This window comes from Gekko japonicus, unplaced genomic scaffold, assembly GCF_001447785.1.
Source record: "Gekko japonicus isolate JY-2015 unplaced genomic scaffold, Gekko_japonicus_V1.1 scaffold78, whole genome shotgun sequence".
Classification (NCBI taxonomy): Eukaryota; Metazoa; Chordata; class Lepidosauria; order Squamata; family Gekkonidae; genus Gekko; species Gekko japonicus.
Genome location: NW_015165236.1, coordinates 2077667 through 2091136, shown reverse-complemented (window position 1 = coordinate 2091136; position 13470 = coordinate 2077667). Strand labels below are relative to the sequence as shown.

Here is a 13470-nt window from a genome sequence, read left to right as displayed (position 1 = left end):
AACGCCCCCCCCCCCCCCCATCCCGCCCACTCGCCTCTGCATCCTTCTTCTTCATGGCCTCGTAGTAGGGAGAGGCTTCAGCCAGATGCCGACTGGGGGCACACAGGTAGTAGATGTTCCTGCTGCCAGCGGGCATGCGGCTGGCATACTCCGACAGGCTGGTCAGCTGGCCAATGGGCAGGGCTGAGGACTCGTAACGCAGCAGCTTGGCTATGTCCTCCTGGGAAGGGAGGCCGCGTTAGCCCAGCCCAGGCTCTGAGTTCCCCCTGTGTCCCCCCCACCCCCCACTTTAACACCTTTTCCCCAGGAGCCAAGTGGCAAAGGGCCGGGAAATCCAGACTACGGCCCCCCCTCCCTCCTTTGACCTCCTGTTCAGCCACGGTGACGATCCCCTCCCGGATGAAGAGCCCGTAATCCTCAAAGAACCTGGCATATTTCCTCGGGTCCTTCTTGCTCTGAGTAACAAAGAAGTTGATCAGCCTCCTCTGCAAGACCTCCCGGAGCTTCCTGCCGAAGGAAAAACCGCAGCTGAAGAATCGCGGGGGCGTCTCTGGACTGAGGGGGTCCACAGCTCCAGTGGCAGGGGAGGCGGGGGAGAGACGAGGAAAAGAAAAGACCCTCCTGAAACCCCAACGCGGGACGGGGTGGCTGTTGACTGTCTCCCGTTGGCTCAAAAGAAATGTGCCCCACTTCCCTTTTCTACAGTCCGGGTGAAGCAAGGACTGCCTTTCCCACTCTCAAGGCCCCCCTCCCCATAACTGCGTTTCATCCCAGACCACCAGGCCTCTTTGCCTAGAGGGCAGAGCCCAAGAGGTCACAGGGTTCGTCTCAGTGATGATCTCCAGTCAAAAGGGCCCTGCGTAACGTGGGTGGGAAAGATGTTTCTGCATCAACCGGAATGCTCTCGCTCTGCACCTTGTGGAGAGTCACAGTGGCAATTCCCACTGCATGAAAGAGCCGCCTTTCTTTTCCGCTCTGGCAGGAGGCCTGCCCCTCCGGGAAGCTCGGGGCCCACAGCTATCGGGGGGGGGGGGGCTCACACCCACTTGCAATGAGAGCCTCTCTACACTCAACAGTCCTGACGGGACTCGGCCAGTTCAGAAACATTCCGTGGCAGATTTCTCGAGGATTTATCTATTAAAGACCTTTAAATCTGATAATACAATCGCATCTCCCTCAAAATCTCTTCTGTCTTAACCATGAGATTACTATAAGTTCTTCACTAAGTAGGAGATGATCCACCAAGTGCAGATGAGCTAATCACCAGATGCAAATGAGTCACGTGGGATACGTCCTTGCTGTCTTTTCTAGAGCAAGACAAGGAGGCCAACTGAACTCTTCTTAATCTCTATTAAAAAGCAATTTATTTCAATTAACTGCCAAAGAAAGACCAAAGTAACCTTAAGCAACCGCCAGAGTCCACTCACAGGCAGAGAGTGCGCCAATGCACAGCCAACCTGCTTGACCGGCAAGGACCGCTCCCGTGCCAAGGTTTCAAAGCGCGAACTGCTCGCCAGCCGAGGGCCTTGCCCAGGACTGGCACCAGACGAGGGAACAGCCCTCAGAAGGGCCGCAGGCGGCACCCCAAAGAAACACACACAAGGGCTAGAAACGCTAATGAACACGTCCTGAACAGAGTGCTGAGCTCGACGTGTCGCAGAGACAGACCAAGCTGCCTTGTCCCCACCCAGGTCAGCCCTGTCTACTCAGACTGGCAGCCGCTTGCCAAGGTCTCAGGCGGAGAAGGGTCTTCCCCATCACCCCCTGCCTGGCCCCCCAAGCCAGAGGAGAGGCGGCCAGGGATCGCGCCTGGGACCTCCTGCAGGCCAAGCAGAGGCTCTGCCACTCGGCTCTGGCTCCTCCCTGAGAAGGACGTCCGCACCGGGAGCAAGCGGCCCCCTCTCACCTGAGGAGGGCGCTCTCCTGAAGCAGCTCCCGGCTGAGGTTCAAGGGGATATCCTCGCTGTCCACCACCCCTGCAAGAGAAGAGGGCATGGCAGAGGAGGTCAGCCGCGGGCGCAGACGGAAGGAGCCTGCCCACACCGCCCCCGGCCCAGAGCTATAGCAGCTACCTTTCAGGAAGCGCAGCCACTTGGGCAAGATGTCCGCGGCTTTGGTCAGGATCAGGACTTTGCGACTGTACAGGGCAACGCTGGAGTCCAGCTCTCGGCTGATGTCGAGCATGGAGGGCTTCTGCACGGGGCAGGCAGGGAAAAGAAAAGAATCCTGCGGTTGGCGCCGGGAAGCCAACGATATTTCAGGCAGGACAGTCTTAAAAGAGGGACTCCACCACCTCCCTTTCCACCACGGACTACGGGCAGCCTTCAGATCCATCCTCTAAATTGCCAACAAGAATGTCCGGCCATTCCTTCAGTGTTTGCTTCCCAGCTAGGCTGAGGACAGAGGGCCACCGTCCATGAGAGCGGACGCCTCCGACCGTGACAGGCCAGTGGACAGACGCAGCACACTTCTGTTCATGGGGAGGGGAGAATCAGCGTCCAGCAGAAACCTCCAGCACACCTGGGGCACATTGTCTAAAACACCAAATACCTTTGAGGAGGCTGCCCATCCAGGGCAGAGATTTTGGGGACCTCCTCCTACTTGGGGGGGGGGGGGGGTGGGGTGGGGGGGGGATTGGAGTCATTCCTGGAAAGGCCTCTGCCCTGTTCCGTGGGCTCAGGAGGCAGGAGTGCCTTGTCTGGCTGGAACTAGTCCTGCCACGGAACCGCACGCTGGTCCAGGAAGATCTGCTGGCCCACGAGACACTGAGGGTGAGGCCCCAAGAGTCAGGTCGTTTTCTCTGCTCTCTGCCTCTTTTAGGGGCTCTCAGAACGGGGCACCCAATCAGGCACTGAACCAGCCGCGTCTGAACCTGCAGCACCCGCCCCTTGCGGGGCGCAGAGTTCAGTCCCCGAACCGGCCCAGGCTCAAGGAGGGCAGGGACCCAGCCTGCCAGGCTTCTTGTATTCCTCCACCTGCCCCGTGGGACTTCGGGTGAACTGAGTGTGGCTACTCCCGCTACACTCCAGGATTTACATCAGACACACGGTTCTGACTTTATGAAGGGCCCGCTGGCCTGCATGACCTGGTTCAGGAACGTGCAGAGGGAGAAGAACACGCCGGAAGGAAGACACCCCCACCACCAATGTTCCCTCTAAGCTGTGGAGTCCTGTGAGCAAAAATTCTACTTTGTGAGCTCCTGGCATTGAAGTTGTGAATGAGCGATTTGGCTACTGCATAAATTAGTTTGCTCTGGAGCCCCATCCTTCCTGAGCTGGGACAAAAATGTGTGAGCTGGAGGCTAAAAAAACTGTGAGCTAGCTCACACTAACTCAGCTGAGAGGGAAGCCTGCTCCCCACCCCCACCCCACCCCTCTCCCTGCCTCCACTCACCATCCCCGGCACGTAGAAGATGCTGCAGATGTTGAGGGGGGCGTCGGTCTTGTAGTGGAGGACGTAGCGGGGCTCGTCGTGGGCCTGGGCGATGAAGCGGTAGAACTCCTCGTGCTGCTCTTCCCCAACCTCCTTGGGGTCCATCGTCCAGAGGGCCTGGCACAGACACAGCGGCCACCAGCCTCAGCGCCGGCCCACCCCCCCACTCCCACCCCCGCAGCTGGCTGACGGAGGCACGGCTGGTTTGGTGCCGAGGGACCAGCAGAGCCCTCCAGAGGGAGCGACGGGGAAGCTGCCATCACACACACACACACACACCCAACCCGGCTGCGAAATCTCACACGGAAGAACCGAGGGTCTCGGGGCGGCCCCGGGAGAGGCCAGGGAGGAGGCCACAGCCACGGGGAAGGGGCGCCGTGGGAGCCGCAGGGGCTGCATCCTGGCGCTGCTGCGTGGGCGGGGGGGGGGGCTTCCTGGGTTTGCCCACTTTCTAAAAGGACTGCCTTCCTCCCTCGCCCGGTCTCTCGGCCAAAGGCACACAAAATCACTCCTTAAAATGATTAAAGGTAACAAAAATGGATTTTAAAACAAAGTCAGAGCAGAATGCAAAGATACAGGGAAAGGAGACTAATCCCGTTTTCCCCCAGCCGGCTCAGTCCCAGGAAAGCGTTCTTACCATGGCTCCGCCCACTGCACTGGTTGCCAGCTGGCTTCCGGGTTCGCTTCAAGGTGTTGGCCATAACCTTCAAAGCCTCACACGGCCCGGGGCCCACATAGCTGAGGGGGCCACCTCTTCCCATAGACGCCCCCAAAGAGCTCCAAGGACAAACACCTCCTGGTTGTCCTATGCTCCCCGTCGAGACCAGGGCCCCCCCCCCCTGCGTAGGGATCTCCCTCAGTTCCGCAGGGCCTGCGAGACGGAGCTCTTCCGCCGGGCCTTTGGCTGAGGCAGCGGGCGTCTCTCTATGGCCCCCCCCTGAGGTGGTGGTCTCACCTGTCCACCCAAATAATATGCTAAAGAACCGTATAACCAGTGACTGTCAGAAGTGTGATTGGGTGTTAATCTTTATTATTGTTTAAATTACTAACTTGTTTAATTTTAATCGTACTTGTACTGTTTTTATGATGTTATCCGCCCTGAGCCCGCTTGCGGGATGGGTTGGGCTATAAATACAAATACTAATACTAATAATACTAATAAATGGTCTTGACGCTGAATTCAGGGGCCTCCCCCGTTTGCCACAAATAAATCCTCGGGAGAAACATTGCACTGCCCAGAGGCTCACGTTCTTCTACTGAGCTTGGCGGCGGGGCCCCAGGACTGGCACACTGCCTTGTCTCCAATCCTCTGAGGGACTTTTCACCCTTGGCCTGCCCAGGAAGGGCTAGACCCGCCTCATAACATAAGAGCAAATCAAGAGTGGTCAACGTGAGTGATGCCCGGCGGCTCCCCCGGGCCGTGTATGCGCTGCCTACGAACTGGGGGGGGGGGAGGCAAACGGCACCCGGCGGGCTCAGAGACCTTTGGGACCCCTGCACTTTGGGGGGAGGGGTTTTTTTTTGTTCCTCCGGGCTTCCCCCCATGTCAGACCGGAGGGAGGACTAGCACTGGGAGCCGTGCCCCTGGCGGAAGGATTGCGCCACTCAGCCTTCAGCTTACCTGCAAGGTGTTGGTGCGTTTCCCATTGAGGTAGAGGGGGAAGCTGATGAAGTTGCTGTATTTGGTGATGACCGCTAAAGGGGGGGGGGGAGAAAGGTTTGTTCAGTGACAGTTTCCACAGAAGGGCAGAGCAAGGCCATGGCTCATGTCCACCCAAACCCTGCCGTGGGTCAGAAGGCTGCCCCCTATTTGCTCCCTGGCCATTCTGGGGGATGTGGGATCGGCAGCCACCTCAGCCCCAAGAGGGAAGCTCCACAAAGGCCCGCACTGGCTGTGGAAGGGGAGGGATCCGGTCAAGCAAAGGGAGACCAGACTGCCAGTCTGAAAGCTCACCACGGCAAAGAGACAAAGACCCGTTCCATGCGGGTCGCGCCCTTCCTGGCCCCGAAAGTTCAAATGCTCCCCCCCCCCCCAGTCTACTAAGCGTCACAAAACCAGAGAGGCTGCTCACTTGGGAGGGCGGGTCGGAGAGGACTGCCGGCATCCCCCCCTCGCTGACTCACCTTGGACCCGCTCCTCGGCAGCGAACTCCTTGCAGTCCTCCTTGAGGTGAAGAATGATTTTGGTCCCAGTCCGGACTCCGGAGGCCTCCGAGATCTCAAACATTCCTGACCTGGGAAAAGAAGGCCGCATCAAGGGCGCAAGGAGTGGCCCACCTTGTCCTGACTGCCACCAGCTGGCCTTGTGAGACAAAATTCTTCACAGACTTTGGCTGGCAGCAATTACGGGCTTTAGATATGTATAAGTAAGTAGGAAGAGTAGACTTATATTACACTAATGGATCTGATGAGTGTTACTAGGAGATATGACTAGAGTGTCTGCCTAATGGATTAATATTGTAAGCAGGGGTCATTTCCTGCAGGAGCGCACAGGAGCGGAGCTCCGGCAGTAAAGAGCCCAGGGGGCGAGCACGTGCAACAAGCCCCACCCCCTACTCCCAGCAGCCCTCAGTCAGAGCAAGAAGCAGCCAGGTAAGCTGCAGAGCCCCCCCCCCGACCCCCCCGGTCCAAAACAGTCCAGTGGAACCTTTAAGACCAAGTTTTATTCAGGTACAAGCTCTCCCTCCTCTGCGAGGACAGATCTGCACGTCCCCCCCATCCCATAGCTAGGAATCCAAAACAGTCCAGTGGAGCCTGAGTGGTGGATGTTGCCTTCTGACACACTTCCAGGCATATGCAAATAAGTTATGCTAATGAGTTATGCTAATGAGCTCCTGCTTTAAAACCAAGTTTTATTCAGGTACAAGCTCTCCCTCCTCAGCGAGGACAGATCTGCATGTTCCCCCCCACCGCCCAATAGCTAGCAATCCAAAATAGTCCAGTGGAGTTGCCTTCTGACACACTTCTGGTGATGTTAGGGGCTGTGGGGCATATGCAAATAAGTTATGCTAATGAGCTGTGCTAATGAGCTCCTGCACCTCTTTTTCTAGGAAATGACCCCTGATAATAAGCATGTACTTCTTACCCATCTGACCGCCAGTAGCAGCCTGGGGCACCTGGCTGCGCCGACTGCGAGAACACTTCCACCCGGTCAGCCACCATGAAGGCGGAGTAGAAGCCCACCCCAAACTGGCCGATGATCTTACTGCTGGCCTCTTCCTTGTTCCGAAGCTCCTCCAGGAAGGCCTGGGGAAGCAAAGACTAGAGATGTAAAATCTCCGGAAATTTTGCAGCTCGAGGAAAAACCCAGGTGTTTTCCGGTTTTTTTCTGGGGAGAAATGTAAATTTTCGGAAAACTTGAAAAAAATTCTACATTAGCACTTCTTTTGTCTTTTCCAGATTGAAAGTCATTCTGTTACTTTAGGAACATAAAATATGACTATGGACATTTTTACCTGGCATGAAATTATCACAACTAGCATATTATTACAAACAGAATACCCACCCACATGCAAAACAAAACTGAAACCTTTTTCTCTTCTTGTGACAATAGGGTTAGGGTTAGGGTTAGGGAAGAAATGCATCTTGTTCTTGCATTGGAGAGTTCAGTTTGTAACCTAGGACTTGCTTGTCCTCAGTGCACAGAAATTAGATCAATCTGACACCATACATATATTTTAGAAATGATTTAGAAAATATTTGAACACCTTGTCTTAAAATATTTTATTCATCATGTTAAAATAAAACATTCCATCATCATTTTTTTTCCTTTTCGGGAAAACAAAAAAGGCTTCAGGAAAAAAGGAAAAAACCCGGTTTCCCCCGAATTTTTCCGTTTTTTTCCTGGCCGTTCACATCTCTAGCAAAGACACACCGGCTGCTGGCCCTCATGTCCTCAGCTCCCCTCCCCAGCCCTATCCGGGTTGCCCGGGACAAGCAAACGGTGCCTCTGGCGGGGGGGGGGGGGGGGGGGGATTACAGCAGAAAAGCACGCCTGACTGACTGTGGACAGGAGGCAGGACGGGATGCGTCCGAAAGGCACTGCCCGGACAGCTGTATCCAGGAGGAAGCCCGAGACTCTCTGCGCAACAGCAGGAGCAGCAGCAGCCACTGCCGAGGTCCATGAAGGCTGCCAGGAAAGCCCACCCCAGCGGGCCCCCCCCTCACCTCCCTCGGAGAAGTCCTCTCCTCCCCCTTTTACCTTGGAGCCGGACCTTGCGATGGTGCCCAGATTAGAAACCAGCTCCTCTCGGGTCATCCCAATGCCTGTATCCTGCAAAGAAATCACAGACAAAGCAAATTTCAGTAGACTGAGGGAGGTGGTGGATTATCCTCTGCACAGACAGGAGAACCAGGCTTACGACACGTTGTGTGTCATAGTTTTGTGACAAACGCTAGAGACTGAAGGCGCAGAGCAGAGCTGCAAACAAAAGCTCTCCTTTGACTCCTTGCAGGAGCACCTACAGGGCTCCTTCCTGCACAAGCCACAGACCCCTCTACCTCTTTCGGAGAACTCGGGTGCCAAACTCTTCACTTGCTTTTAAACAATATAGGTATAAACTAAACATACTTAACCCTTTGGTTAATATTTTAATCCACTTGCTTTTTATTTTACTCTTTCGGGTTAAGCGGGGCCTCTTCTGTGAGACGGGTGAGGGGCTGTGGCTCAGCGGTGGAGAGGTCCTTTGCATGGCAGAAGGCCCCAGGAGTGACACACACCCTCCCCAACACACGCACCTCCAGCGACGTGAAAGACCCGAGACCCTGGAGAGCTGCTGCCAGGCTGAGCAGACAAGACTGACCCTGATGGGCCAAGGGGGGTCTGACTCAGCACATGGCAGCCGCACGTGATTCATCACTACGTGTGTGATCATCGCGGGCATCACGTCAGCTCAGCCTCACGGGGCTACGGCCGTGCTGCAATACAGGGCACCCCCCATCCTCAGTCACCACACCCAAGGATGTCCCTGAACAGCATCACTACAGGAAGCAGTAATGTGCAAAGTGCTACTCTCCGGTAGCCAATCCTTCACGAGTCCACGAGGAAGAGAGACTCCACAGAGGCAGCAAAACAATGGAGGCCCAGAGACACTGGCCAATATTCCCTCTAAGCTGAGTTAGTGTGAGCTAGCTCACAGTTCTTTAGCCTCTGGCTCACGCATTTTTGTCTTCGCTCAGGAACGATGGCTCCAGAGCAAACTAATCTATGCAGCAGCCAAATCACTCGCTCACAACTTTAAGGCTAGTAGCTCACAGAATTTTTGCTCACAACACTCTACTGCTTAAAGGGGGCATTGGCTGGCACGCCAGGATTCTGACAGCTCCTGACTTCCAAGGCTAGCAGCTCAGTACCCTGCACCCAGTTGATCTCATAAGAACCTCAGAAGAGCCCTGCTGGGTCAGACCAGGGAGGGTCCCTCTAGTCCAGCATCCCATCTCACACAGGGGCCAGCCAGTTCCTCTGGAGGGCCAGCAACAGGGCAGAGAGGCCGAGGCCTTAATAAGAAGATCAGAACAGCCCTGCTGGATCAGACCTATTGTTCATCTAGTCCTTCATCCCGCCTCCCACAGTGGACAGCTAGTTCCTCTGAAGGGCCAATAACAGGACACAGAGGCTGAGGCCTTCCCCTGAGAAGAACCTCAGAAGAGCCCTGCTGGGTCAGACCAGGGAGGGTCCCTCTAGTCCAGCCTCCCGTCTCACACAGGGGCCAGCCAGTTCCTCTGGAGGGCCAACAACAGGGCACAGAGGCCGAGGCCTTAATAAGAAGATCAGAAGAGCCCTGCTGGGTCAGACCAGGGAGGGTCCCTCTAGTCCAGCCTCCCGTCTCACACAGGGGCCAGCCAGTTCCTCTGGAGGGCCAACAACAGGGCACAGAGGCCGAGGCCTTAATAAGAAGATCAGAAGAGCCCTGCTGGGTCAGACCAGGGAGGGTCCCTCTAGTCCAGCCTCCCGTCTCACACAGGGGCCAGCCAGTTCCTCTGGAGGGCCAACAACAGGGCACAGAGGCCGAGGCCTTAATAAGAAGATCAGAAGAGCCCTGCTGGGTCAGACCAGGGAGGGTCCCTCTAGTCCAGCCTCCCGTCTCACACAGGGGCCAGCCAGTTCCTCTGGAGGGCCAACAACAGGGCACAGAGGCCGAGGCCTTAATAAGAAGATCAGAAGAGCCCTGCTGGGTCAGACCAGGGAGGGTCCCTCTAGTCCAGCCTCCCGTCTCACACAGGGGCCAGCCAGTTCCTCTGGAGGGCCAACAACAGGGCACAGAGGCCGAGGCCTTAATAAGAAGATCAGAAGAGCCCTGCTGGGTCAGACCAGGGAGGGTCCCTCTAGTCCAGCCTCCCGTCTCACACAGGGGCCAGCCAGTTCCTCTGGAGGGCCAACAACAGGGCACAGAGGCCGAGGCCTTAATAAGAAGATCAGAAGAGCCCTGCTGGGTCAGACCAGGGAGGGTCCCTCTAGTCCAGCCTCCCGTCTCACACAGGGGCCAGCCAGTTCCTCTGGAGGGCCAACAACAGGGCACAGAGGCCGAGGCCTTAATAAGAAGATCAGAAGAGCCCTGCTGGGTCAGACCAGGGAGGGTCCCTCTAGTCCAGCCTCCCGTCTCACACAGGGGCCAGCCAGTTCCTCTGGAGGGCCAACAACAGGGCACAGAGGCCGAGGCCTTAATAAGAAGATCAGAAGAGCCCTGCTGGGTCAGACCAGGGAGGGTCCCTCTAGTCCAGCCTCCCGTCTCACACAGGGGCCAGCCAGTTCCTCTGGAGGGCCAACAACAGGGCACAGAGGCCGAGGCCTTAATAAGAAGATCAGAAGAGCCCTGCTGGGTCAGACCAGGGAGGGTCCCTCTAGTCCAGCCTCCCGTCTCACACAGGGGCCAGCCAGTTCCTCTGGAGGGCCAACAACAGGGCACAGAGGCCGAGGCCTTAATAAGAAGATCAGAAGAGCCCTGCTGGGTCAGACCAGGGAGGGTCCCTCTAGTCCAGCCTCCCGTCTCACACAGGGGCCAGCCAGTTCCTCTGGAGGGCCAACAACAGGGCACAGAGGCCGAGGCCTTAATAAGAAGATCAGAAGAGCCCTGCTGGGTCAGACCAGGGAGGGTCCCTCTAGTCCAGCCTCCCGTCTCACACAGGGGCCAGCCAGTTCCTCTGGAGGGCCAACAACAGGGCACAGAGGCCGAGGCCTTAATAAGAAGATCAGAAGAGCCCTGCTGGGTCAGACCAGGGAGGGTCCCTCTAGTCCAGCCTCCCGTCTCACACAGGGGCCAGCCAGTTCCTCTGGAGGGCCAACAACAGGGCACAGAGGCCGAGGCCTTAATAAGAAGATCAGAAGAGCCCTGCTGGGTCAGACCAGGGAGGGTCCCTCTAGTCCAGCCTCCCGTCTCACACAGGGGCCAGCCAGTTCCTCTGGAGGGCCAACAACAGGGCACAGAGGCCGAGGCCTTAATAAGAAGATCAGAAGAGCCCTGCTCCATCAGACCTATAGTTCGTGTGGTCCATCATCCCGTCTCCCACAGTGGCCAGCTAGTTCCTCTGAAGGGCCAATAACAGGACACAGAGGCTGAGGCCTTCCCGAGAAGAACCTCAGAAGAGCCCTGCTGGGTCAGACCAGTGAGGGTCCATCTAGTCCAGCCTCCTGCCTCACACGGTGGCATAGAGGCTGAGGCCTCCCCCTAACAGGGCATAGAGGCTGAGGCCTTCCCCTGATAGTGCCTCTGGATGTGAAGATTCCCCTCAGTCACAGTGGCTCGTAGCCATTGATAGGCTTATCCTCCATGCATCTGTCTAATCCCCTTTCACAGCTGTGCATTCCTGTGGCCATCGTGACATCCTCTGGCAATGAATTCCACATTGTGATCACTCTCTGTATAAAACAGCATTTCCATCATCTTTCCCTGATCCAGCAGCTGCAGAACAGCCTCCCACCCTCACAACCATCAGCTGAAATTTTGCCTTACTATTTTTACCCCCAAAGAAATGTGTCGTGCCTGGTAAGGCACAATGTGCAGTTCTGGAAACCAAGCTTCAAAGCCCACCGACATCCCCAGAAGGCAAGGGATGAAGGGCAGCTCTGAAAACTTCTGCCAACCCCTCCCTGGAGAAAATCTGCCCCGTGTCCTCCCTACCATTTCAGGGACCCATCCTGAGGGCTGATTATGCACAGCACCCCAAAATAAAAGGCAAGCAGACGCAGCTCATATAAAGAAAGAAGCACAGAAGCAGCCCAGGCATCTCCCATAAAACTATCCAAATTTATGGCTTTTATGCCACAGCTGAACCACTTTCTCTGGCATAAGAGTGGGCGGAGAAGTACTCTCACTAAGAAAGAAAATCAGAGGAAGTTCTGGGGTGTAGGACAAGGGGAAAATGAATGTGATTTCTGAATGTGGGGTCTGACATTTCCTCTGACATGTTTATATGCTGACAGCTGCCACTGTGCCTTCAAAAGTTTAATTATAATAGATCCAGATCTTGGTATGTAACCTAGAATCTTTTGATTAGAGAAGCCTATAGTAGAATATATTTGATAACTGCACCTTTTGTATATAAAGCTATATATATTAAGGAAAAGCATTATTAGAGGCCTCTAGGGATAGAGTTAGGATGCAATAAGGATAGAATGTGTACTCCAGAAGCTGCAAGGACGTTAAGAGCAAAGCTGAATGTGAATCACAACCCCTATCACCCAGCTCCCCAGAAACCAGGGAAAGAGGGACTAGCTTCACTAAGGCCAGAAAGGTTCTCAGTGTTCTCATTGCTCTGAAGAGCGGATAAGCAAATGCAATCGCTGACAATACATGAGAGACCAATTGTAAGGTTTAAAGTCAAATGATGCTTCTATCATGTTAACTGCTTGGTACCAATTAGAGATTCTTTAATGTATAAACTATATGCAATGTCATTTGGGGTATAAGACCTTCAGCCCTTCCTGGTTATCGTAGAATACATCTTTGGACTTGCTGAGGTGCGAAGGTGCTCCCCCCCCCCCGTCTTCCCTGTTTCAATGCATTAAACAGCTATTCATCTAACTCGTTGGACTCCGACTGTGTGTTTCTAATTTGGCAACGGGAGCACGCAGGCAGAATTGTGTATCAGAGGGAAAATGGCCACAATCACAGGAAAAGAAGGACCCCCCGCCGTCTTCCCTAGCAGCAACACCTGGATGATGAGCGTTCCCTTCTCAGAGTCGGTCTGGAGATGGATCTCCAGGTCTGACAGGGCTTTCCCTTCAGAAAGCAGCTGGTGGCGCATCTTCTCCAGCGCGTCACTGCCATTGGATATCAGCTCCCGGATAAACACCTGCAGGAGGGAACAAGTCTGGCAAATGGAGGGCCGCGGCAGCAACAAAGCATTCTACCCACCCAAAACGGTCAGCTGTGCAATCAACCCCCCCCGCATGGCCAGAGGGCGGCCAGAGGGACTCCCCACCCTCCCCCGGCGGGGCCTACCTCCTTCTCTGAGTACAGGGACCGGGCCACGATGTCCAGCAGCTTCTTGGTCTCCGCCTGGAACTCATAACTGGAAGGAGCGCCTGCAAGGGGCATGCAGAGGACGCCCGTTAGAGACACTGTCCTTGGGCCAAAACGCAGGGCGGACAGCCGGGAGATCGGGGGGGGGGGGAGAAGGCTGGTGAGAGCAGAGTTGGGGAAGGGACACCCCCCCCCCGCAGGGGGCACAGCGCCACACAGTCCCACTCTCCAAGGGGGCTCAGGTAATGGCGGGAGGTCCGCAGGTACGCCCTGGAGATTAGCAACCCTGCCCGGGGAGGGCGGGCAATGGGAGGCAGGAGCGGAGGAGCCCTAACCCGCCCCGGGGCCCCCGCTGCGTCTGACCTTGGACGCTCTCCGCGTGGCCGATGAGCGTGTGCCGCGCCGCCTCCCCTCCCTCCTCCTCCTTCTCCTCCTTGCGCTCGCCGCTCTCGGCCGCCCGCGTGCTGAAGCGGGCGGCGGGCCAGGCGAGGGCGGGCGGGCGCAGAAGCGGCGGCGTCGTCGTCCTCTCCGGCCTTCCCCCCGCCGCGGTCCCGCGGAGAGCGGCGCAGTGGCGGGC

The 13470-nt window shown here is 56.2% G+C and overlaps 1 protein-coding gene across 1 annotated transcript in view; it reads right to left on the bottom strand.

Moving 5' to 3' along the window:
* TRAP1 (TNF receptor-associated protein 1) overlaps positions 1-13461 on the bottom strand; it is a gene marked incomplete at its 5' end in the record, with an annotated part of 19767 nt that extends 6306 nt beyond the window's left edge. Inside the window, 12 exons of the mRNA XM_015409899.1 lie at positions 35-222; positions 362-507; positions 1907-1976; positions 2073-2193; positions 3394-3549; positions 5054-5127; positions 5557-5666; positions 6518-6678; positions 7634-7705; positions 12583-12723; positions 12873-12955; positions 13257-13461. Coding sequence (XP_015265385.1) covers positions 35-222; positions 362-507; positions 1907-1976; positions 2073-2193; positions 3394-3549; positions 5054-5127; positions 5557-5666; positions 6518-6678; positions 7634-7705; positions 12583-12723; positions 12873-12955; positions 13257-13461 — 1527 coding nt within the window. The remainder of the gene's footprint in view (positions 1-34; positions 223-361; positions 508-1906; positions 1977-2072; positions 2194-3393; positions 3550-5053; positions 5128-5556; positions 5667-6517; positions 6679-7633; positions 7706-12582; positions 12724-12872; positions 12956-13256) is intronic.
* Between the last annotated feature and the right edge of the window lie 9 nt (positions 13462-13470).